The sequence below is a fragment of the Lissotriton vulgaris genome, chromosome 9 (genome assembly GCF_964263255.1).
Source record: "Lissotriton vulgaris chromosome 9, aLisVul1.2, whole genome shotgun sequence".
Classification (NCBI taxonomy): Eukaryota; Metazoa; Chordata; class Amphibia; order Caudata; family Salamandridae; genus Lissotriton; species Lissotriton vulgaris.
The window spans coordinates 99,945,477-99,972,200 of NC_141697.1; the positions used below are offsets into that span (position 1 = coordinate 99,945,477).

Below are 26,724 nucleotides of genomic sequence, written 5' to 3' on the forward strand. Positions count from 1 at the left end.
GTTGTCTCCTCCCCTGGACTACAGTGCGCATGGGCATCCTCTCCATCCTCAGATTGGTTTTTTCCGCCATTGGGTTCGGATGTTACTATCTTAGCTCAAGTTAGAAAAACTTTCTACAAAGCCAAAAGACTTCCGACAGCGTCTGTATCGTTTCGTTCGGTATCAGTGCCTTTGTTTCTAGAGCACATCGAGGACTCAACGGGTTTTTCTTTCCACACTCGACCCGATCTTCGATCTCAAATGGAAAGAAGTCCATTCAAGAGGTGTCCCCTTTGCACTGCAAAATACCCGCACATCGATGTCCACCCGGTGTGCAACAATTGCCTGCCTCCAGACCACAACGAAGCCAACTGTATGGCCTGTGCCTGGTTCAGGTCGAAGAAAACTCTCAAGATTCGACGCGCGGCCCGATTGGAGTCAAAGAAGTCAGCGCTTGTTCCCGTGAACATCTTTGGGACCGAAGACGAAGAGGTCGTTGATCTGGAGGATCTGGAACACTGCTCCGATCCGGCTTCAGGCCATGACTCTGAGTATGACGCCGAAGATGAAGAGGTGCAAGACGAAGACAAAAACGTCGTCGATGAGGTAGGAGAGGATAGAAAATGAAATCAGACATAGTTTTAGTTCTTCTGTGGAGTTCAAATTTAACTCCAAACATATCATAGGATCTATAGGAAATATCTAGAGCTTTAACGTCAGAAACTCTACGACATGAGATTAGACAAAGAAGAGTAGCTAGCTTAATAGAAAGGTTCTTTCTGTTCAAAAGTGAGTTATCGGGCCAACTACAGAAAAGGTCAAGCATTAATTTAACATCCCAGAGAGATTGATATCTAGGTTTTGGAGGTCTTCTGAGTCTTATACTTTTAAGGATTCTACAAATAATAGGATTTTTACCTACCGTTCTATTGTTGATTAAGGAATGACCAGCAGAAATAGCTGATCTATAGAAATTGATAGATCTGTTACTTGGACCTCTATCAAATTGTTCTCCAAGGAAATTGATTATATCAACGATAGGTGCTTCCACGAGATCCAAGTCCCTTTCCAAGCAACAACGTAACCAGACTTTCCAAATGTTGTTATACCGGTAGTGTGTTCCCGGGGCCCAAGATTCTCCGAGGAGAGTTGAAGCTGTTGACGAAAGTCTAGAGAGATCATTGGATCTCCTGACACTCTCCAGGCAAGAAGGTTCAACTTCCCTGTTTGAACAAGAGGGTGAATTAGACCGTCTATGTCGGTGAGAAGGTTGTTGAGAGAAGGAATTAGGAAAGGAAGGTCGTAAGACATCTCCAGAGTAGTTGGGAACCAGGCTTGGGAAGGCCAAAAGGGAGTTATCAGGACAATGGAGGCATGTTGAAGTCTCACTTTCTGGAGGACCCTCTGGATCATGGCAAAGGGAGGGAAGGCATAAGCGTTGAGTCCCGCCCATGATTGAAGAAAGGCGTTGACTGCTAGAGCACCTGGATCGGGCATCCAGCTGTAATAAGCATCTAGTTGAAAAGTCAGTCTGCTCGCAAAGAGATCTATTTGGAAGGGACCCCAGAAATAGTTGAGGGATATGAATATTAAGGTGTTGAGTTTCCAATCTGAATGATCCAAAAGGAATCTGGAATTCCAATCTGCAGAAAGGTTGGAATCTCCTGGAAGGTATTCTGCTCTTAAAGATATTTTGTGTTCTAGACAAAATATCCAAAGTTTTTTTGCTAAATTTGACAAGTCCTCTGACTTCGTTCCACCTAGGCGATTTATGTAAGCAACAGCAGAAATATTGTCCATTTTTGGAATTACTGATCTGCCTTGAAGAGAGTGTTTGAAGCTCATTAGAGCACGCAATTCAGCGAGGACATCGCCGACTTCGTCAGCCCGCATGCCCTTCCCTCCGCTGACTACATCCTCCTGGGAGACCTCAACTTCCATCTGGAGAACAACAACGACCGCAACACCAGCACCCTGCTCGACAACCTCGCCAACCTGGGACTCAAGCAACTGGTGTCCACCCCCACCCACCTCGCCGGACACACACTCGACGCAGTCTTCTCTTCCAGCACAGACATCAACTTCAGCCACGCCACTGAGCTTCAATGGACGGACCACAGCTGCGTCCACTTCACCTTCAAGAGAACGACGACCCACCACCACCAGAAACAGACCGCCCGCAGAAGCTGGAACAAGATCACAGCAGACCAGCTCGCCACCTCCCTGAGCCAGCACCCTCCTGCCAGCTCAGCGAACCCCAGCCAGGCCGCCGACAACCTCACGAAGTGGATCAGCAACTGCGCGGACGAACTCGCCCCACTGAGGACCCCGCCTAGCAGACCCGGCAGCAAGAAGGCCCCATGGTTCACCGACGAACTCAAGAGCTCCAAGAAGAACTGCCGAGCCCTCGAGAAAGTCTGGAGAAGGGAACCGACACCGGACAACAGGACCTCCTTCAAACTTGCCACCCGGAAACACCACCAGCTGATCCGCGCCGCCAAGAAAACAGCTTTCAAGGACCGGTTGGACAACAACGCACACAACTGCAAGGAACTCTTCAACATCGTGAAAGAGCTTTCCAACCCCAGCGCAGGAAACGACATCATCCCATCGCAAGACCTCTGCAACTCCCTCGCTTCATACTTCCACAACAAGATCGCAGACATACACAACAGCTTCAACAACCAACCAACGCACACCATGACCGAACAACCACCCCCCCCCCCACCACCACCCTCCACGCCTGGACCCCGATCAGCACCGAAGACACCATCCGCACGATGAACTCCATCCACTCCGGATCACCGACCGACCCCTGCCCCCACCACGTCTTCAACAAGGCCGACGCTGTAATCGCACCCCACCTGCGAGACATCATCAACACATCCTTCGACACCGCCACCTTCCCCGAGAGCTGGAAGCACGCCAAACTCAGCGCTCTAGTCAAGAAACCCACAGCGGACCCCACCGAACTCAAGAATTACCGCCCCATCTCGCTCCTCCCGTTTCCAGCCAAAGTCATCGAGAAGACCGTCAACAAGCAGATGGCCGCCTTCCTCGAGACGAACGGATCCCTCGACCCCTCACAGTCCGGCTTCCGAGCCAACCACAGCACCGAGACCGCCCTCATCGCCGCCACCGATGACATCCGAGCCCTGATGGACAATGGAGAAACAGCGGCCCTCATCCTCCTAGACCTCTGCGCGGCATTCGACACGGTCTGCCACCGCACCCTAGTACGGCGCCTCAGCAACATCAGCATCCAGGACAAGGCGCTGGAATGGATCACCTCCTTCCTCGACGGAAGAACACAGAGAGTCCGCCTACCACCGTACAAGTCAGAGGCCTCCGAAGTCATCTGCGGCGTCCCCCAAGGATCATCTCTGAGCCCCACCCTCTTCAACGTCTACATGAGCCCCCTCGCGGCCATCGTACGCAAACACAACCTCAGCATAATCTCCTACGCCGACGACACCCAGCTGATCCTCTCCCTGACAAACGACCCCGCCGCCGCCAGAGCCAACCTGCACGAAGGGATGAAAGAGGTAGCCGAGTGGATGACGACCAGCCGCCTGAAACTGAACTCGGACAAGACGGAGGTCCTCATCCTGGGCTCCTCACCCTCCGCCTGGGACGACTCCTGGTGGCCTCCCGCCCTGGGCACCGCACCCAAACCGACAGACCATGCACGAAACCTGGGCGTCATCCTGGACTCCTCCCTCTCCATGACCAGGCAAGTCAACAACGTCTCCTCGGCGTGCTTCAACATCCTACGCATGCTACGGAAGATCTTCTGGTGGATCCCCACCGAGACCAGAAAGACCGTCACCCAGGCCCTCGTCACCAGCCGGCTGGACTACGGCAACGCCCTCTACGCCAGCACCACCGCCAAGCTCCAGAAGAGACTCCAGCGGATCCAGAACGCCTCAGCCAGACTCATCCTCGACATCCCACGAACCAGCCACATCTACGGACATCTGAGAGACCTTCACTGGCTCCCCGTCAACAAAAGAATCACCTTCCGCCTCCTCACCCACGCACACAAAGCCCTACACGACCAAGGCCCGAGCTACCTCAACAGCCGAGTCAACTTCTACGCTCCCAAACGCCACCTCCGATCAGCCAACCACGCCCTCGCCGCCGTCCCCCGCATCCGAAGAGCGACTACAGGAGGAAGGTCCTTCTCCTACCTGGCCGCGAAGACCTGGAACTCCCTCCCGACCGACCTGCGCCTGACCCAAGACCACCTCTCCTTCAGGAAGAAGCTGAAGACCTGGCTGTTCGAGCAGTAGCGGCACCCTCCCCCCCCCCCAGCGCCTTGAGACCCTACGGGTATGTAGCGCGCTTTATAAGTGTCACTGATTGATAAAGACCCGCAGTCAGTTCTAGATAGTTTATATGGTGAGAAGACTCCTCTCGAGACCAAATTCCACCAGTATTTTGATCTTGGAGACAGGCACCCCAGCCATGAAGGCTCGCATCTGATTCCAAAATAAAATCTGGTGTTGAACCAAAAATTGCTCTGCCGTTCCAAGCATCCAAATTCTCCAACCACCAGGTTAGTTCTGAAATGGATTCTTGGTTCAGGGAAACACGGTCTCCGTACCAGAGACCTGATCTTAAAGCTTTTCCCTTTATCCTTTGAAGGGCTCGATAGTTTAGAGGGCCCGGAAAGATAGCTTGAATGGAGGATGAGAGAAGACCTAGGAGTCTGGCTAGTTCTCTTAAGGAAAGATTTTGATGTTTGAGGACATGTCTTATCTCCTTTTTGATTTTGGAAATCTTCTTCGGAGGAAGAAGGAGAAGGCAATTGGTGGTGTCTACAGTGAAACCTAGGAATTCCATGGACTTTGAGGGGGACAGTATTGACTTTTCTTTGTTTACAATAAATCCTAGGTTTTCTAAAAGATCCATAACAGTTTTGAGATCTTGAAGAATTTGAGTATAATCTTGAGACATAATAAGGATATCGTCTAGGTAAATAATCATACGAATACCCTTTTCTCTTAGAGATGAGGCGACTGCCCTCATTATTTTGGTGAAACACCAAGGGGCTGATGAGAGACCGAAGGGGAGAGCTTGGAATTGATAAAGACGGTTCTTCCAAATAAATTGTAGGAAGGGTTGATCTTCCTTGGCCATCGGGATGGTGAAATAGGCGTCTTTGAGATCTAGTTTGACCAACCAGTCTCCTTCCAACAAAAGATCTCTTAGAAGATGGATACCTTCCATCTTGAAATGTCTGTAAACAAGGTACTTGTTGAGTTCTCTGAGATTTATAACGGGTCTCCAACCTTTGTCCTTCTTTTCTACGAGAAAGAGTGTACTTATGAACCTCAGAAATTCCATAGGGACTTCTGTGATTGCGCCTTTCTTGAGCATTGAAGAGATCTCCTCTTCTATGATCTTCTCTTGATCGGGAGAGAGAGACATTACTTTTGGAAAAGAAACCTGAATCGGTGTATCTATGAAGTCTATTGTAAAACCGGTAACGGTGTTCAGAACCCATGGATCTTGAGTGATAAGTTTCCAGTTCTCTAGAAAGAATTTTAGTCTGCCTCCAACTTTCGTGGGAGGGGAAAAAGAAGTCAAAGCACTTACTTTGTGGGTTGTTGTCGGTAGGTCCTCCTCTTGGTCTGGAACCTCTTGATCGAAAGCCTCTTCCTCTTGGAGGGTAAAATTGAGATTGGTAGGAGGATTGGTAACTGCCTCTGGTGTCAAAGCCTCTGGATCTACTATAGGGCCTTCGATTAAAACGGCCGAAAGATTGGCCCCTTCTTCCGGCCCTGCCAAAAAGGTTATTAGTGTTCGGGTTGAAGACTTTCTTCATATTTTGGTGAGCTCTATCTAGGGCAGTAAAGGTTGATACATATCTACCTAGCGTTTTGATGAGGTCTTCCCCAAAAAGTAGCCCTTTAGGGTTGAGGGAGGGTTCTTTGTCAGCCAAGTCGCTCAACTTGGGGCTGATTTTAGTAAGGACGACTCTCCTTCTTTCGTAATTAAGGCCAGCATTTGCGTTTCCTAAAAGGACTAGTGCCCTTTGACTCCAACCACGTATGAGGTTAGTATCCAAGGTGGAGCCATTAATGTGACTGTCTTCAGCTGCATCGATAATTTTAGAGAGGGGGCCTAAGATGTCTAGAACTCGGTCTTGGCAGATTTTGAGGGATCTCTCCATGCCCTTCCTAGGATCTCTGCCGAGTTTGAAGAGATATTTTATTAACTTGGGTCGAGATTGGGGGTTTGGCAGACTTTGCCTTCAATAGAGGGTCTTGAGCATTCCATTCGTAAGAGGTTGCGAGTATTTCTCTCAAGAGGATTCCTGATTCACTTGGTGATGAATTGGCTAATGTGATCTAAAGGAGTCCAATCGTAGCTCCTAGGATGTTTAATATTGAGGGGAGAAAACATTTCTTGGCCAAGAGGGTCTAAGATACTATCTTTTGAGGAGGAGGGTAGGTTATCATCAATGGATTCGAAATCCTGATCATCCTCATCTAGATCGAGGATGTATTCATCAGGAAAATCCGAGATAGTATCGTTAAAATCATCGTGAATAAGGTTATTGAAATCATCGTGGCTGATGGAATCATCATTTTGAGCACTAGGATAGGTTGTGCCGCTGAGGACACCTTTAAGATTTGTGCCGCGGTGGACACTTTTATATGTTGTGCCGCGATGGACACCTTGATAAGTTGTGCCGCTAAGGACACCCGAGGTACTAGGACCTGCAATAGTGCTCTTAGGGGTAGGGTCAATATTTTTAATTTTTTTTGTTTTTTTACCCCTTGAATCAGAGAGGTCATTGCGGAATCCCTCTTGGAATTCATCGTCCTCTTCTGGAGAAAGGGATCTTTTGGATGCCATAACTTGGGAAAGTGTAGAGAACATGCATGATCACATTTCTCTATGGATAAGGGATTTAAAAGCTTCATTATCAATATTAGGGAGAGAGACATTGTCTTGGTCTGAGTCAGAATCAGACATTGTGGAGAGGCAATAGATATAGTATAAACCAAATAATTCTCTCTTATTCTTCTCCCTTTTTTTTAGGTAAACAGATAAATAAATAATGAATAAATAATGAATAAATAATATTTCCCCTTTTTTTATGATTATGTGAATCATTTTGTTAAAAGGGGGATCGAATTTTGGTTAAATTAAACTATTTTAAGCTAAATTTGTCAGGAAATGAAGGTAAGTTCTTCGTGTAAATTAGCTGGCACGGGCAGCCGCCGCTAACAGGAGGGACTGCTATGTAATCTATGCACAGATATGAATTCAGCAGCCCACATGCCTTGAACCGAATATGCTACTTACCAGTATGCATCTGTTCTTGGCATGTAGGGCTGCTGACATTCATATCGCCCACCCTCCTCCCCGGCCCCTGTAGCATTCTGAATTACTATGTAGCATGGACATCACTCACTGTATTACACTCCATCTCTGCCAATGGCAAAAAACAATCTGAGGATGGAGAGGATGCCCATGCACACTGTAGTCCAGAGGAGGAGCCACCTATCTTGTGATACTTCGAAGACTCTTCCAGGACAACAATGTGCAATCATCCGGACCCAACACTAGGCGGCGATCTATGCACAGATATGAATGTCAGCAGCCCTACATGCCAAGAACAGATGCATACTGGTAAGTAGCATATTCGTACCTGGGCCTGTATTATGGTACCTATATGGAATACAACACTACCTGTGTTTAAATGTATAAGTATAAGATACTTTATCTGGCACTAGATGAAACTTCAGATTAGTCAAAATAGATGAAAACCTATTTCTTAACATATTTGTTTATATGTTCAATGTTTTATCCTCCTCTATCTAGTGCCCTCCTGCATTTTGGATAAAAGTCCTGTTCAGACAAATTCCATTTCTGACCTATTGCACTCCCGATATATTTGATTCCCATCTGTATGTGTTTGCTCCTATTTTCTATTGAAAAGAAACCTGCATTTGCACCATGTTACTCTTACACAATCTAGAGGCAGTTCCAGTTTAGTACCATGATCTTATATTTTGGTTTTCTTTGAATTTGAGTTCATCAATGTCATGTGGCCTGAAAGGTGACTGCAAAGATCCATTATATGTATGTGTCTTGCTCTAACCGAGTACATTATGGATGTGGAGCAGAAATATTTTTTTTCAGATGCTGTAGATATTGCATAGGATATTTCAGACATGAAACTGAGCAGGTGGAACCAACGGATTGTTTTGTGGATGGCAAGAGATATAACCATATAATGGTTATACAAAGGCCTTTTCTGCAAAAGGGATAGAAAATGATTGCAAAAGCTCTCATGATGCAAAGTCTGCACCTTAAATAACTGGTACACAAGAGTAGATATTGGGAGATTCAATCAACCCTTCAGTAGGAGTTGAAATTCATGAATCGATATAGGTGAGCCTATTCAAGCAGAGGAGTGGCTCTAGAACTAGGGATAAGATGTGAGAGAGGCTCAGGAGTAACATTCTGAAGGGCTCTATCCTGTTCCCAGTGTCGGACATGGACAAAAAAAACTATTTTAATTTAATAAAAGTGGCCCTCCATTAGTGAAGCAAATAGCGAAAAAAGTGGTACTATTACAGAAATCAACAATCAAAACCGACTCAACTGACCATACATCTGGCCCACAACTGCTCAAAAATCCAACCAACACACTGCTTGTCAGACCAGCCCATCAGGCACTGAATGATCCCCCATAGGTCAGTCCAAGCCTACCTGTTCACCTTCATCGTCAGCCTCCACAAGGAACCGATTGCAACCCAACTTAAAGGCAGCTTCCAGACCCAGCAATATGTTAACTCATAACTCCTCTTTAAAATACTCCAGCTCTCACATCATTAGGAAATTCAAAACCTTCCCCGCCTCATTCAGAACGGGATATGCTACATCTACCTGAAACTCATCCTGACCAATACAGAATTCCTCCTGTTTGCAAATAGTAGCAGTCACAAATTCAAGCCTAGGTCTCCTAAGTGAACTTTGAGGGATTCATTCTCTAGTAGACACCAAGTGCAGTCACTTAGTTTTTCCCTTGACTCTGATCTCTCTTTAAAGAACACTTTGCTATGAAAACCAAGACAACATGTTAATAATTCTCCTTCCTGAATAAAGGAAAACCCAACCTCTTGGGTACAGACTTCAGCACACGAGTCCAAAATGTAGTTGTTTCCCTCCTAGATGGAGGCAGTCAGTGCTTTGTTCTGCGGTCTCTCAGACTCCATTCCGGCTCCTATAAAAGACATACTACATGTCACAGCAGTTTTCCTCAAAGGCCTAAAGAAATATAGGCAAATCACTCCAACCACGATGGAGCTACACTGGCTCCCCAAGCATGCATACCTGCATCGCAAACTAGTCTATCAGAACTAGCGACCATCCTTAACTGGCAGAGATATTCTCTCTATCAGGTAAACATTGGCACACCTTAAGTCAAAGTACCAGGAGACTGATTGCAAACAATTGCTAAATTGAGAAAAACAGAAAAAACCCTTTCCCTTTGTGTGCTTCCAGTATGTGAAATAACATCCCCATGAACATCAGAACTGCCCACACCCATCTGCAATTCAGAACAAAGCTGAAGACCAATCTCATTGCAAAACATTAAATCTTCCCTCAAAAATGATTCACAAATCACAACCTACCAGCTTCTTTGAAAATGTCAAGCACCTATACTTGCAATGCGCTCCAAACAGCAAATCCCCAGAACATCATGTGCAGAGAGCGTACATCATGTTTCCCAGTGTGTCAAAGAAGTGAGTATGGGAGCAGAGAAATAGGCCTGCTGTTTTCTTTGGCTTTGATGTGTTGCCCTGCTGCATACTGACTACCTGGACCTCCTAAAGCTTTTCACTGTCGTCATGAGGAAGTAGTAAATATGTGCTACAGAATATTTGGGAACTTCGTCTGGTGAGGCTCCCCTGCTCAACATGCTGCATGAAAAGCCAAAATCTAGGGTATCCAGGACGGGAGAGATTTTTTCAACCAGCGAAAGACACTTTCGCTGATTTGGAGGGGCAACGTGGAAGTGTAAAACCCCCTTGCCCAAAATGACTTAAAGCAAGGCACTTCTCCACAACCTTCTGAAGGCACGAGAGATGCAATCAGAAGTCTAGATAGGAAAGCTAGCAAGAGCGTTTGTCGAGAAAGAAAAGTTAAACTGTCTGCCACAGGGTTTCTGGATAATAAGTAGCAGCTTTGCGTATACAGTATTTTTCTTCTTACCCTTCTCTCTACTTTTTTCTTCTACTTTTGATCCTTTACTTTAAAGAAGTGCTATAAGTTTGAACCTATTTTAGAAAAGCACCCTTCAGAACAGTGATGATATTTTTGCAAGCAGGCTACATTATGATTATTTGTCCAGCCAAACTTAAAGCCATTGCTATTCCATCTCCCACAAGATTGAAGCAAGTGCTTCACAAGAATTGCATGGTTTAATGTGTACTAATAATTTGCATGTATCAAAAGTCATCACATGTCTGTTCTGCAATTTTGAAAAAGATCATCTTAGGAAAGAAGAAAACAAAAGAAAAATACCTTCCATTGTCTCACAGGAATAATGCATATGTGAAAGAACAAGACCAGTTCTGCTGAGGCAAAGTAGAGTAAATGATGCCGGTGTAGGAAGTTCAGTTGACTGGACTATCTTCTTATCTAAATGTGAATGAAAAGTAATCCTCCCTCCTTTTATCTTTTAGGCCAAGTGTCGATGGACAGCGTACATTACTGTGAGCGCTTCATAGAACTAGTGATCGATTTGGAGGTATTGCTCACCCAGAAAAAGTTTCTGATATTTAATAATGTAACATTTTCTGTTGCCACTGATGATTGTTCTGCCTTTGACTACCTCCTCTTTTTGACGACTGTAGGCACTACTTCCCACACGGCGATGGTTTAACACTGTCTTGGACGATTCCCACCTGGTGGTTCATGGGTATTTGGCAAGCCTTGCCAAGAGGGAGAAGGAAGGGCATCTCTTCTGCCAGGTTAGTACTCTGGGCATCAAACTGTTTAATGAGTTCAACTTAATGTGATTGGTCAAGCACAATCAATACCATATGAGTTTTTGTGCACTGAAAGCATTATATGAAAGTGGCTGTTAAGAGAGCAACAGCAACTGTAAGCATGACTTGTGAGGTACATTTTAGAAGACTACAGGCACCATATTGGCAGAAAAAGTTAGATGTAGCTCTCCAAATAATATGACAGAAGCCCTTCATCATCCTAATGTGTTGGAATATACCTTAGGACACAGGTTATGCAATAATATCCGCTCAGGCACTCTGAGATATAATTCATTTGTCAGTCTTAATTCATCAGATTGGGAAGTAATTCTTCTATTACACATCATTGCATGCAGTGGTTACATTCACACTAGAAATACTGCCAGAGAAAGGAATGAGCCTTGGTGAACTACACATTGAATATACATTAAAACCCCCAAATGGCACCCTTGAGGTTTTCTTACTGAGGATTTTCTGGTAATAGACCAGCCAACCCCACTTCCAAGCATATAGCATGGTAGAGTGGTCTACATCAAGTTAGATAGTCTACTGTAGTGGGCTGCATTGTCAAATGCAGCAGATCGTCTCAGCAGCACACTTAATGATTGAAAAGCGCAATACTTCATACATGCACCTATACCCTGACACTCACTTTAAACCTAAAGCAGAAAGACTTTTTTAACACAATACCCAATTGCTGACCTGATTTTATCGGCGGTTCCATATGTTGATTAGAGTGTAGCCAACTCCCTTCTGCATTTCTTTGCATGAATGAGAATTCAAAATGACGACACAGGTGGAGTGCTGTGCAAATGCAATATTATTTCTGCCTTATTCCAGCAGGCATCTTGATGGACCTGGGAATGCCCTGAAAAATTAATGTAATTGGTTGTCTTTCATTTTTAGCTTTTGGATATGCTAAAGTTCTATGCAGGCTTTGAGATCAATGACCAGACTGGGAACGCACTGACCGAGAACGAGATGACCACCATACACTATGACAGAATTACGTCCTTACAGGTAAGGTCGCCCAATGTGGGAGTATCTAGTCAATAGATGACTTTGAGAAACTACATAACAAGTAAATGGAACCACACATGCCAGAAACCTCTACTTTTGCACTGCTTACAGGTTCTACCTAATCCTATTTACTAAAACGTGCACAGAAAATGGAGGACAAGGGTTCTTGTTGGACGCCTACCTATAAGTAGTCTCACAAAGTCAGTCTCAAACCTGCCTAGGAAGTAATTTCTAGAAGTGGCCCGACACTAGGTCCTGTTTGAATGATGGTCCACAGCTGAGCCAGGGTATCTCCTCCTTCCTCCCCTCACCCGCTGAGTATTGTAAAGGGAAAAATGAACATCCTGTTAAATGAAGTGCACTACCAAAACGTTGTATGAGCATAAATAAAATCTTATGTGCTTTACTCCTTCAAATGAAAATGCAGTTTCATATATCCACAAAACAGTGAAATGTGTATTTGACTGTCCCATTCACAGACCATATTGTCTTGTTGATCTATTGTTTCACATCTGTTGAGGTGTTCAGCTTTGTTCAAAATAGTTTGCTTAGTTACAATATTCTGCTTTATTTCTCTTGTACTCTATATTATGGAAAAACATAGATCCAATTTTGCAACAAATGTAATTTTCTGGATTGTACTCGTTCTGATCTTGGAATGCAGATAATATTGTAGTTTCGTGTAAGACTAGAGACAAGGCAAGGTAACTGGATAGCAGTCTGTGGAACCTGGGCTCATTTCCCACTAGACATATGATCCTGGACAAACTCCTTTAATACACTACTCCATGTTTATTACCTGGAACGTTTGGACATAACTAGTAGTATGTTAGCTCAGAACAAAAAACTTGAGTAAATGATTTTTCGGGTTGCGCCAAATAAATCATTTTATGGACCCTTTATGTAGCACACACCAAAATGTGTTTCTAGGGTCTTTTTTTTGATAAACAAATTTTTATTTTTATTGAAGTGACAAAATAAAGAAAGTACACCATCCTTAGAGTCCGACACCATAAAATTCCAGGACTTAGAAGAAGAAGTCCGCACCACAAGATTTACAGATAGTAATAAAAGCATATAAATATAAAATTGGACATTCCCTGTATGACTAAGCCACATCCCCCACCCATTTCCCCCAAACCCTACGATACTTCTTAGAACATCCACAAGCCTCATACATAACTTTCTCCTGTGTGGCACACCAGCCCACCCGGCCCTCCATCGTCCAACGATCGGAGGTCCGGGGAGCCTCCAGGAGGCTGCCATGTCTCTTTTGGCAACCACCATTGCCGAAGTGTAAAACAGCTTTTCGTTCCGAGACCCATCTAGCCCGTCAGTGATACCCAGGATTGTGTGCCTTTGGTCATCGGGAACCTCCCACCCCAAAACCTGAGTGAGTTCCTCCTCAATCTCGCCCCAGAACCGCTCCAAGCTGGGGCATACCCATTCCATATGGAAAAAGTCTGCAGGATCATGACCGCACCTCGCGCAAGCAGAGGTTGGGCTGAATCCGGCCCGGTGAAGGCGCATCGGGGTGAGATATGCAGCATGGAGATAATATAGTTGCACTAAGCGCAATCTGGCTGAGGCAGTGACCATACTAGAAGCCATAAGGGCGTCACGCCAATCCGCCTCGTCCAAAGTGCCTACCCAACCCTCCCATTGAGCCCGGAGTCGGTCCAAGGAAGTGGGGGTAATGTTGATCAGTGTACGATAGATGCGGGAGATGCCACCCCTCCCCTGGTCACCGAACATTGTTTGAGCATCTGAAAGAGACACGTTAGTGATAGATTCCTTACCTTAGAATATCCCAAGGCTTCAGACTGGATCCGGAAATTTTTGCGTAGCAGTACCCTTGCGCGTCAGTAGGCGTCGTCTTCGGCTCCGCGTCCGTCGTCCGCGTTGTGGGCGCAGTGATGACATCGTCGGAGTACTTAGACGCAGCCTCCGCGTGCTGACATCAGTTCTTCTTTTTTCCGCGCCAGCAAGCGCAGATCTGGAAAAGGCAGTACTTCTAGTCACTTTTTGACTAACTTTTTGGATCATTTTGATCATCTTTTCGAAGTCGAACGACTCTGATCGGTGGCATAGGGATGCCTGGATTTAAGCACTGTGGGGATTGCGAACGCACGATGTCGGTCACGGATCCTCACCGTCGGTGTCTACTCTGTCTCGGTGTCGACCACGACGACAAGACCTGCCCCGACTGCCGGGCCCTGTCTTTGAAAGCCAGGCGGGAGCGGTCCCGCAGGCGACTTGAACTCCGGCAGTCAGCCCCGCGCCGCGAAAGGTCCCGGTCCCACGGGAGGTTGAGGGACAGGTCGCGGGGTCGGAGCCACCACAGCTCCGAGATTCGGCACCACTCCTCCGGGTCGAAGTCGTCGTCAGGTAAGAAACACAAGAAGTCGAAGAGGCGTCATCGCTCTTCTGACTCCCCCCCGACGCTCGCACGACGCGGCCGGGGGTTCGGGTGGCACCGCCCACGCGGCTCAGTCGGAGTCGCGGGCGCCGCGTCCAGCTCCACACCCTCCGGTCCCTGGGCGAGACGCGACGCCGGAGGAGATTGAGCGCTTCCTCCTGGCCATGAGGTCCCTCTCTCTTCCGATGGGCTCCGCGGCGCCTTCGGGCCCAGCGGATCCGTCTGGGGCCCCAAGCGGGTCTGGGGCTTCGGCCCCGATTCCGTCGAGTGCTTCGGGCCCTGCGCCGCAGGGCCCCACGGTCCCGACGCCGCCGGGGCCTTCGGGCCCGGCGCCGCAGGACCCCACTGGATCTGCTTCGGGATCCGGGTCGTCGCCGGTGGACCTTACGACCCCCCCCCCCCCCGGTGTCGGTCCGTCAGGTGTCACCTCCGGCGCCGTCCCTGGGCGGCGCCGTCCCCGATGCCTCCCTCGCTCCGCTTCCGGCATCGGAACGGCGCCGCTGGGCTCCGCTTTCGACGCCGCTTGGGGTGTTTAGCTTCTATAAACCGGCCTCCTCCTTTGACGACCCTGACTATCAGGGGATGGGTGACGAGGAGTATTGGGAGGGGTCTGAGGACCCTCTGACCCGAAAGTGTCAGTCTCAAGAGGACTTGACAGGTGGACTAGGGGATGCCAGGGGTCTGGACACCTCACCAGACACTGGTTTTGTCACACCTCCTACCGTGGCTTCGGAGGAAGGGGCAACCTACAGTGTGGTGTTGATGAGGGCAGCCAAGGCCTTGGGCCTTGAGCTCCCCGTCGCGCTGTGAGGACTAACCTCCTCACTGAGGTCCTTAAACCGCAGTCATGCTCCGCCGAGCCTCTGCTGCTGTTTAATGAGGCCTTGTCCGACGTTCTTTTGGGCACTTGGTCCAGGCCCGCTACGGGTTCGCCCGTAGATAGGAACGTGGCCAGACGCCACCGCCCGGCCCCGGGCGACCCATGTTTCCTGTCCACCCACTCCACCCCCGAGAGCCTGGTCATCCAGGCATCCAATTCCTAGACCGCATTCCCGTCGGCTCCGCCGGACAGGGAATCCAAGAGGTACGAGCAGTACGGTTAAAAGATCTTCTCCTCCCTTAGTCTGGGACTGCGGTCTTCCAATACCACATGCCTCTTGGGCCGCTACACCCACTCTCTGTGGGATACGGTTGCGGAAGTGCTGCCAGAGTGTTCGTTGGAGGTACGGGCCAAACTCGGCCAAGCCCTTTTGGAGGGCCGGGATGCTGCCAAATATTCTATCTGGTGTGGGCTGGATACCACCGACTCACTAGGTAGAGCGATGGCAACGACGGTGGCGATTAGACGCCACGCCTGGTTGAAGTCCGCCAACTTTTCGGCCGATGTCCAAAACACACTGATGGACATGCCGTTTGATGGCCGTCTCCTTTTTGGCGGCAAGGCAGACCATGCGCTTGAGCACTTTAAGGACTCCAGGGCTACGGCCTAGTCCTTGGGCCTCTGAGCCCCGGGCCAGCAAATGGGTGCCTTTCGCTCCTTTCGTGGCCAAGGAAGGGGCGCCCCCACATGTGCTGCCAGCCACACGCCGCAGACTAACATCCAGCGCGGTGGCGGCTGTGGAAATCGCCGTGGAGGCGGTCGGGGACAACGGCGAGGCCAGTCCACACCCTCCCCCGCAGCATCCGCCTCTAAACCCTCCTAGTCCGTGCTTTTCGGCCCACGTGACGCCAGTGGGGGGCAGGGTTCGCCATCACCACTCTCACTGGCGCACTGTCACTTCGGACAGGTGGGTGCTGCAGATCGTCCAAGGGGCTACTCCCTCCCCTTCGGGACGACCCCTCAAGCCTTGCCACCGCAACACCACCGCGTATCGGGGGATCATTTGCGGCTTCTGCAGGAGGAAGTTTCGGCCCTCTTGCCAAGGGGGCCATCGAGCGCGTTCCTGGGCCAGAAGTAGGACGAGGTTGCTACTCCCACTACTTTCTGGTACCCAAGAAGGGCATCGTCAAGGAGTTCTCCAACCCCAGCACCGGCAACATCGACATCACCCCTTCACAAGAGCTCTGCGACTCTCTCGCCTCGTTCTTCCACCGCAAGATCACCGACATCCACAACAGCTTCAGCACACCATCCACGCACCCAACCGTCGAACCAACGCACCCCACCGCCACCCTCCGTACCTGGACCACGGTGACCACCGAAGACACAGCCCGCACGATGAACACCATCCACTCCGGATCCCCTGCCCCCACCGCGTCTTCAACAAGGCCGACTCCACCATCGCACCCCAACTCCGAGACGTCATCAACACCTCCTTCGACACCGCCACCTTCCCGGAGAGCTGGAAGCACGCCGAGCTCAGCGCCCTACTGAAGAAACCAACAGCGAACCCCACCGACCTCAAAAACTTCTGCCCCATCTCGCTCCTCCCTTTTCCTGCCAAAGTCATAGAGAAGATCGCCAACAGACAACTTGCCGCCTTCCTCGAGACAAATGAATCCCTCGACCCCACGCAGTCCGGTTTCAGAGCCAACCACAGCACCGAGACCGCCCTCATCACAGCCACCAACGACATCCGAGCCCTGCTCGACAACGGGGAAACAGCGGCACTCATCCTCCTGGACCTCTCCGCAGCGTTCGACACTGTCTGCCACCGCACTCTAATCCAACGCCTCAGCAACACCGGCATCCAAGAGAAGGCACTGAAGTGGATCATCTCGTTCCTCGCCGGAAGAACACAGAGATCCCCCTGTTCCGATCCGAGGCCACTGAAGTCATCTGCAGCGTCCCGTAAGGATCATCACTCAGCCCCACCCTCTTCAACGTCTTCATGAGACCTCTCGCCACCATTGCACGCCAACACAACCTCAACATCATCTCCTACGCCGACGACACCCAGCTGATCCTCTCCCTCACCAGAGACCCCGACACCTCCAGAACCAGCCTCCACGAAGGGATGAAAGACGTCGCCGAGTGGATGAAGAACAGCCGCCTGAAACTGAACTCAGACAAGACGGAAGTCCTCATCCTGGGACCATCACCCTCCGCCTGGGACGACTCCTGGTGGCCCCCAGCCCTGGGCACCGCCCCAAACCCTACAGACCACGCACGCAACCTGGGATTCATCCTGGACTACTCCCTCTCGATGACCAGACAAGTCAACGCCGTCTCCTCATCATGCTTTCACACCCTCCGCATGCTCCGCAAGATCTTCCGACGGATCCCGATCGAAACCAGGAAGATGGTCACCCAGGCCCTCGTCACCAGCCGACTGGACTACGGGAACACCCTCTACGCCGGAACCACAGCCAAGCTACAGAAAAGACTCCAACGCATCCAGAACGCCTCCGCCCGACTCATCCTGGACATCCCCCGACGCAACCACATCTCCGGCCACCTGAGGGACCTGCACTGGCTCCCCGTCAACAAGAGGATCACGTTCAGGCTCCTCACCCACGCACACAAGTCTCTCCACGACCTGGGCCCCAAGTACCTCAACGACCGCCTGACCTTCCACACACCCACCCGCCAGCTACGGTCTGCCAGCCTCGCCCTCGCCGCCGTACCACGCATCCGAAGAGCCACCGCCGGAGGCAGATCCTTCTCCTACCTGGCGGCCAAGACATGGAACTCCCTCCTCATCAACCTCCGGCTGACCCAGGACCATCTCTCCTTCAGGAAGCAACTGAAGACCTGGCTGTTCGAGCAGTAGCGGACCCCTTACCCAAGCGCCTTGAGACCCTTCCGGGTGAGTAGCGCATATACAATTGTCATGATTGATTGATTGATTGAGGGGACCTATGCCCTATCTTGGACCTACAGGACGTCAACGGCTTCCTCCGGAAGGAGAAGTTCAAGATGCTGACTCTGGCTCAGGTCTTAGCTGCCCTGGACCCACGAGACTGGATGGTAGCGTTTGACTTGCAGGACGCTTATTTCCACATCCCCGTCCTGCCGGCCTACCGGCGTTACCTGCGGTTCACGGTCGGCCACGAGCATTTTCAGTTTACCGTTCTCCCTTTCGGCCTTACCAGTCCCCACGGGTGTTCACGAAGGTAATGGCGGTGGTCCAAGCTCAGGTTAGGGGTTTTAGTCTTCCCCTACCTCGACGACTGGTTATTGAAGGCGGGCTCGCCCCAGGCAGTCGTCAGCCACCTCCAGACGATGGCAGACCTCTTGCACCAGCTGGGGTTTTCCATCAATGTGCCCAAGTCACACCTGTGCCCCTCTCAGAAGCTCCTTTTCATCGGAGCGGTTCTCGACTCGGTGCAGTTTCGGGTTTACCCACCCGAAGAGCGGGTTCGGGATATACAGGCTCTGATTCCAATATTTCAGCCTTTATCCCATTTTCGGTCAGGTTGACGCTGCGGCTTCTGGGGCTGATGGCTTCCTGCATCCTTCTGGTGCATCACGCCCGTTGGCGGATGCGGGCTCTGCAGTGGGACTTGAAGTTTCAGTGGGCCCAGCATCAGGGCAACCTGTCCGACCATGTCCTGATCTCGGAGGGCACTGCGAGACAGCTGCAGTGGTGGCTCACAAACCGCGATTGGGTCAGCGACAGATCCCTCTCCCTTCCCCAACCGGAGCACGTAGTTGTGACGGACGCATCCCTCCAGGGCTGGGGAGGCCACATGAGCGGGGCGGAGATCAGAGGCCTCTGGTCTCCGGGGGAGTCCCGGCTCCATATCAACCTTTTGGAGCTGCGGGCGATTCGTCTAGCACTGAAGGCATTCCTCCCCTCTGTCCGAGGGAGTGTAGTGCAGGTGTTCACGACAACACCACCGCCATGTGGTACTGCAACAAACAGGGCGGGTGGGGTTGTGGACCCTCTGCCAGGAGGCTCTGCGCCTTTGGCAGTGGCTGGAACATCGGGGTGTGACCCTGGTGGTTGAACACCTGGCAGGTTCTCTGAACGCCAGGGCGGACGAACTCAGCCGCTGGTGCATGATGGTTCACGAATGGCGTCTGAATTCGGACGTGGCGCAAGGTCTCTTTCAGCAGTGGGGAGAGCCTTGGTTAGATCTATTCGCCACCGAAGAGAACGCGCAATGCCATCAGTTCTGCGCGTTGGAATTTCCAAGGCGGCACTCGCTCGGAGACGCTTTTCGTCGCGAGTGGAGTTGCGGTCTGTTGTACGCCTTTCCGTCTATACCACTTCTGCCCAGAGTGCTGAAGAAGATCAAGCGCGACCGGGCACAAGTCATCCTTGTGGCTCCGGACTGGGGACGAAGGTACTGGTATCCCGAGCTACTCAGTATGTTAGTAGATTCCTCGGTTCGTCTGCCTCTTCAGGGGGACCTTCTGTTGCAGCAGCAGGGGACGGTCCTTCTACACGAACCTGTCCAGTCTCCACCTCCATGCTTGGAGATTGAGCGGCGACAGTTGAGGCCGTTTGACTTGCCTCCTGAAGTCTGTAACATCATTCTGGCAGCCGGGCGTCCCTCCACAAAGTCGGTATACGCCTGCAGGTGGAACAGATTTGTGTCATGGTGCACAGCAAAGGCTGTGGATCCTCTCTCTGCACCTCTTTCTGAGGTTCTTCTCTTTCCACTTTCTCTTGCCCAGCAGGGCTCTTCTCTGGGCACTATCAAGGACTACCTTTCTGCTCTTTCAGCCTTTTTGAGGCTGCCTGATCAACCTTCTTTGTTCAAGTCCCCTATTGTTAATCGATTCCTGAAAGGCATCACACATACTTTCCCTCCTATTCCCTTTGTGATGCCTCAGTGGGACTTGAACTTGGTTCTTACTTTTCTGATATGCGCTCCCTTCGAGCCACTTCACAACTGTCCTCTCCGCCCTCTTACTTTGAAGACTGCCTTCCTGGTAGCCATCGCCTCTGCCAGGAGAGTGAGTGAGCTACAGGCTCTTTCCTGTAAACCTCCGTTCCTTTCGGTCCATCCGGACAAGGCTGTGTTGCGGACAAGGCCCTCTTTCCTGCCCAAGGTAGTCACAGCCTTCCACATCGGGCAATCCATCACCTTGCCCACCTTCTTTCTGCCTCCGCATCCCTCGAGAGAGGAAGAGAGGCACCACCGTCTGGACCCAAAACGTGCGCTCTCTTACTTTCTAGATCGCACACGCCAGTTCCGGGTGGATGACCAACTCTTTGTTGGTTACGTGGGCGCCAAGAAGGGAAAGGCGGTGCACAAGCAGACCATCTCGCGGTGGATCATCTTGTGTATCCAGGCGTGCTACTCCTTGGCTAAGAAGGAACCCCCTGTTGGACTGAGGGCTCATTCCACTCGGGCCACGGCGACTTCCACTGCCCTGGGCCGAGGAGTGCCCTTGCAGGACATTTGCCATGCAGCTACGTGGGCCTCGCTGCACACGTTTGCAAGACATTATTGCCTGGACAGCCAAGTCGGGAGGGAAGGCTTCTTTGACCGTTCCGTCCTGCGGGACTTTCTGGTGTGATTATTGGTTCGCAGACCCACCACTGGGGTTGGTATTGCTGGGGTATCTATTCTAAGGTAAGGAATCTATCACTAACGTGTCTCTTTCAGATGCACAAGTTACTACTTGTGTAACGATATATCTGTAAGAGACATTAGTTAGTGATAGATTCCTTACCGACCCACCCATCCTCCCTGTTCTGCGAACTGATATCTAGGGTTAAGGTCATCCCCTTTCAGGGCCCTAGTTTCAAGGCACCAGTGTTGGTTTTTAGCATAGCTCTGCGTTTCTGGCGCAGAAAAGCTGTGTCTAAGAAGTGACGTCAGCACGCGGAGGCGGCATCTAAGTACTCCGGCGATGTCATCACGATGCCCACAACGCTGACGACGCCTACCGACGCGCAAGGGTACTGCTACGCAAAATTCTCCCGATCCAGTCTGACGCCTGGGGATATTCTAAGGTAAGGAATCTATCACTAACTAATGTCTCTTACAGATATATCGTTACACAAGTAGTAACTTGTGCTTCAGGAGGGCTGTGGTCGGGAAGACGTGTGCCAGTTGCAAGGTGGGTATGAAGGGTGTTGCGTAACTGCAAATACCTATAGAATTGTGACTGGTGTAAGGAATGCCTGTTTTGAAGGTCACCAAAGGACTGCATGTGATCTCCCAACCAAACGTCGCCTAGCTGTGAAATGCCTAGAAGATCCCAGGCTCTAAAAGCCTGTAATGTATTGATTTCGTTGTTTCTAGAGTCATTTATGGTAAAATGTCATGCATTTCTTCTTGATGATAATTTCCAAATTTGTTTAGAATGTATGCATTTTAGCAACTCTTACTCAGTGCGTTAATGTATTCAATTGAAACACAAATGGTAACAAAATTATGAGCTATTTTAAGTTATAAAGTCCTGTCATATTTATTTTTGTCTTCAATAGTGCAAATAACACAAGGAGTGGCTCACTCCTTGTTTGACTTTTACGGGTAATCCAAGTCACGAGCTCAGTTGTGGCTTGGCTCGCACCTTAAATTTTAGCCACCTCAAAGCATAACCTGTCAATTTGCATAGTATGGATCTTTTTAGCGCTTGCTTGCAAGTGGCTTATAGCTGAGGATAACCTTTATTCACAAAACATTTATATTGGAAAAAAAGTGTTTCATAGCACTCTGTTGAAATGTGCTTCTTTAAAATAATTTGAAAATAAATTAAAATATAGTTAAGAATTTTATAGCTGAGCAGTATTGCACTCCAGTTCTCATGCTCAACAAAAAATATGAATATAGAAATAGAAAATGCTTCACAATTATTTTGAAAATGTTCAGCACGCATTCTGTGTCTGGCGATTCTGCAAGTGGCAAACAAACAAGACTCCCTGATTTTCATTTTCTGTACACTTGTTCCTACAGGTTCGGTTGTCTGCTGTGGCAAAGTCAAAGAGCTACAGGACATTTATGTTTGTGATGGGAATCCACTTGGGTGTTTTTCTCTACAGAGTGAACTAGTACAGAATATTGTTTTTCAGAGTCATCCTGTTCTTGACTACCATAGTGCACACTACTCTTTCATGCAGTGGTTAGAAACAAAAATACACATTGAAAAAATAACATTTATTTTGTGCATGCCAACGATAGTAGGAGAGTTTATGAGATATGATGACATTGGTTGTAAACCCACAATGCCCACAGCTTGGCCACCATCTTCAGATTCTGCATGCAAGACCATCTTATTTTTTAATTTGCAGTACAGGCAGCAGAAAACTACTGTGCAGTAAGGAAGATCAGAACAAAACATGAGGTTTTGTCAGAGACCCTGTTTCTTTCACACCTCAGCAGAAATAAGTATTTTTAATTTACAGTTTTTGTGATTCCATTTATTAGAACAGCGCACAACATAGTGACTTTGGTTCACTGATATTCAATACGTTATATATATATGACAGTGAGCAAGGGCGTTCACGCCCGAAACGCGTCTGTTTGGCAGTGTGTTGCACCTCTGCACTTTATATGCATTAAAGGACGAAGAAATATCCTAAGAAAGTCTGGCTGTGGATTTATTCATCTGTGTCTGCGCACTGGGTTTGATGTGGAAGCGCCGCACCAACTTTCCGGTTGGAATATATATATATATATATATATATATATATATATATATATATATATATATATATATATATATTTGGACTTAGTAATGGTGTTTGATTCTGGGCAATACACAAATTGTTCATGATCTAGCCTCTCCCTTGCTGCTTGAACGAATAGTGACATGATTCATTTGAAATAAAAATCCCACCCCCCTTTAAAAGTCAGTTAAATCAACAGGATCGCTCCAAGTGATCCATAAAAAGACTGGACTATGACAAGTCACTAAAAGGCAATTATCCTCTGTTGTACTGTATATATCTCTTGTCTCAACTGGTCCAACCCTATAGGTTAAAGAGCGATGCACAGCATATGAATCCAGGGTTGTCTAATGCTTCAATTTTTTTGTCAACGGTTAGTAACTTTTTAATTCCTCTAGATTATGTCAGGATAAAAGTGCTGTGTCTTTTAGAGATTTTATTTGATTACACAGAAATTATTGACATCACAGCATTGTGCTAGGTCTGTTCTTGCTTCCTCCATGCTTATCATTAAACTTTTGTATCTTTGCAGAGGGCAGCTTTTGCTCACTTTCCAGAGCTGTACAATTTTTCACTTTCCAATGTGGCTGCAGTGGACACCCGAGAAGCACTAATTAAATGTTTTGGCCCCCTCAGGTAACTTTCTTTATGTACCTTTTCACCCATACCCTATATCGTATACCTCATCCCACTCCCTCTGCTACTTGATGTGTTTAACCTATCTCTCTTCTTTTATTGAACAATATTTTGCATAAGGATGATATTAAAATGTTTTGATTCTTCCTTGCTACAGCCCCAAAACATTACACCAGGTGGCTTCATACCTCTGTCTCCTTCCTGCCTTGCCTGAGGGGGAAGACACCAGCTATGAGAAGGAGTTTCTTCTAGAGCTTCTGGTAAGGCTAAGCATCTTTTTTTAAAGTCCTGCATTTATTTCTGATTAGTTCTTTAGTATCCCTGCCTGGTTCTAATTTTATTTGTCGTTTACATTTCTTTATTGATTTTCTAGTTTAATAACGGGTGTCCTACATGCACTTACTTCAGTCATAACTAAGCTTTGAGATTCGGATAGTACAGCGTATAACTGTTAAAGCAGCATTGTACATTACAGATGTTGGCATTTTCCCGAATATGCGCTACAAAAGCCCATGCTATAGGATGACATGTGGTATGTAGAAGCAGTTTCTACATCTAATGTCAGTGGCTCCAGTGTCTGCGTAAGGCATGTCAGGGGTGGGGGGTGGAGAGAGGGAAAAGGTGGAGTCAGGGTATGAACCGATAAACTTGCCCAATTCAGGTCTCTGTCGCTCCCCTAGGCTACTGTGCCACCCATAATGTGTTTAATGGCAGCATCTACCCGCTCCAATAAATGATGTATTGCCTGGTCACATTTAAAGGCATGTAAGGTGTGAGAAGGTGGCCTGATATGCAGTGCTCACTATTCTAGTGAACACTATGTATCAGTCCAGCAACCCTTATTGATGATTGGTTGTAAGTCAACCTTATAGACCAGCTATCCTAGTAGCGTGGATACGAGCAGTCTAAGGCTAAAGACTCGAGGGCGTGTTAAGCCAGCTGTTTACCACACATATACCCCTTGAATACCAAGTGAAAGGACACCACACAAGTGTTATGAAAATAAACAAGATATTTATTAAGAATCACAACAGCCCTGTACTCTTTTTGAGGACAGGGTACTAAGCACAAAACAAAACTCTTACGAAAATACTTAAGTTAGCACAGTATATACAAATGCCCGAGGGGCACGGAAAACCATATACTCTGAAAGTGGAATGCGAAATTACTAGCAGGTAAGTACAGTACTAATAGGCTTTGGAATCGCTAGATCTTGACTATAGAATCTTCAGATTACTTCTAGGAGACCCAGGGGACTCGGGTGCAGTGTGTGCACTCTCACGCGTGATGCGGGACAAAGTCTATGGTAGCTAGTAATGACAAAGTTAGTGTTCTCGGGCGAACCCGACCTGGTGGGAGGAAAACGAAAGTGGATTCTGACCCTTGGATAGTGAGGCTATGCTGGGGCACCGGAATGCCGAAGTTACCTAGCCCAGGGGCTGCAGCTGCATAGGTCTCAAAAGACGTCGGGAATCCTCGTAGACGGACCAGGAGCCTGGAAGAAAGAAGTTGCTGGCAGTGAAGAAAGTTCGATGGATCCAAGCCTGGATCGAAGGAAGATGACACCTGAAAGCAGAGGGGACCAAGTTCGAGACTACTAGCCAGTAGTCAGGTGGCACCAGGAGGGCACCGGATGGTAGTCACCTCGACTAGGTGAGTGGGTGACGCTGTGCTCGCAGATCTCACGGACCAGGAGGCGTTGTCGGCGACCAGGATGGAGGAGCGAGCTGTCCCACGAAGATTGAAGCTGTCGGCGTCGCTGGACCCAGGATTGGGCAACAAAGCCTTGGCAAATTCAAGCCCACGCGGTGGACTCAAAATGGCGTCTGGAGTGGACCAGGAGGGTCCGGGGTGCCTCTCTTGAAGAAGGAAGCAAGGGCCAGTCTGGAGCAACCAGACCAGCAGCAGTGTTGTCGTCGGGCGTCGTGAAGAAGGCCACAAGCCAGCCGGCTAGTAGCCACACAGCGCGGTGAGCACGCAAAAGCAGAAGGGCCCCACGCAGATCGTGGAGATGCTGGAGGGCTGATCTTCGGTGCTGGAGCTGCTCAGGGTTGGGGCTTCTCGGACCCCAAAGCACTCACCAGTGGAGCACACGGTGGGCTTGTTGCAAAGAAGTCGTGCAGTCTTGGCGATCGTCGGTCCCTCGAGGTCTCGTCGCACTCACAGTTCTCAGCTTTGCTGTAGAGGTGAGTAGAGGTCAGAGGTGCCAGGGAAGCCGGGTCTCGTCGAGCTGGGTCATCGGATTCGTGAAGAAGGACTTGCAGCAGACCGCAGTGTTCTTAGGATGGTGCCCGCTTGATGCAGGGTGATTACTCCTTAGCCACAAGGGAGAATCTTGAAGAAGAAATCTTGATGTCCTTTCGTAGAAAGTCGTGTCTTGATTCCAAAGATGATCTAATTTGAACAGGGGGCCCGCTCCCATCTTTATACTAAAAAAGGGGGCTGACCCGGTGACTAGGTCCTGCCTATGGGTGGGACTAGGAGGGGGGTGGTTACACCCCTCTCCCATGCCGGACTTCCCCAGGCCAGGGGCTGGTGTGCCCCTGGAACTGGTTCAGACTGGCCTATGCGTAGTGAGCACCGGGGTGCCACTCAGCAGTCACCATCCTGTAAAGCCCTGCCTACCCAGGATACACAAAATCATGTCTGGGATGGTGCTAGCACCGCCCCGGACAGGAAACCCTTTGTCCAAGCCTCCCTCGCTGGAAGGACTCCCAGCAGCAGGAGGTCAGACTCGTGTCTGTGGTGGCAGCATCCATTTTGTGGAGCTGAGGCTTTGCTTAACTTTAACCGGGGTTCACAGTTACATACATGTCGTGTCCCTCTAGAAGGGTGGAATGCTAACCCCGTCGCCAGAATTGGCGAGGGGTTAGTATTCCAATTCGTATGACACCTTACTCGACATGTTTTGATAAAGCAATACCAAAGTTAGCATTTAACCGCGAGGATTATAATGCACTTAAGAGTATATGGTATGCGATATCATGGAACAGCTATTAGGACTTGGTTCCGCAAGCTGCAGACAGGCTCAGCTCATGCCAGAGCACCATCTCACACGATTCCAAGCACTCTGCCTTCAGGATTGTTAAGGCCTGCCATAGGAGTGACTGATAGGAATCTGTGTGTCCATTTTAGGGTT

The 26,724-nt window shown here is 49.0% G+C and overlaps 1 protein-coding gene across 1 annotated transcript in view; it reads left to right on the plus strand.

Annotated features, from left to right (window-relative positions):
* Positions 1–26,724, plus strand: part of AQR (aquarius intron-binding spliceosomal factor) — a 451,150-nt gene that overhangs the window by 92,739 nt on the left and 331,687 nt on the right. Inside the window, exons 10-14 of the mRNA XM_086937130.1 lie at positions 10,692–10,756; positions 10,863–10,979; positions 11,904–12,017; positions 23,482–23,585; positions 23,743–23,845. Coding sequence (XP_086793256.1) covers positions 10,692–10,756; positions 10,863–10,979; positions 11,904–12,017; positions 23,482–23,585; positions 23,743–23,845 — 503 coding nt within the window. The remainder of the gene's footprint in view (positions 1–10,691; positions 10,757–10,862; positions 10,980–11,903; positions 12,018–23,481; positions 23,586–23,742; positions 23,846–26,724) is intronic.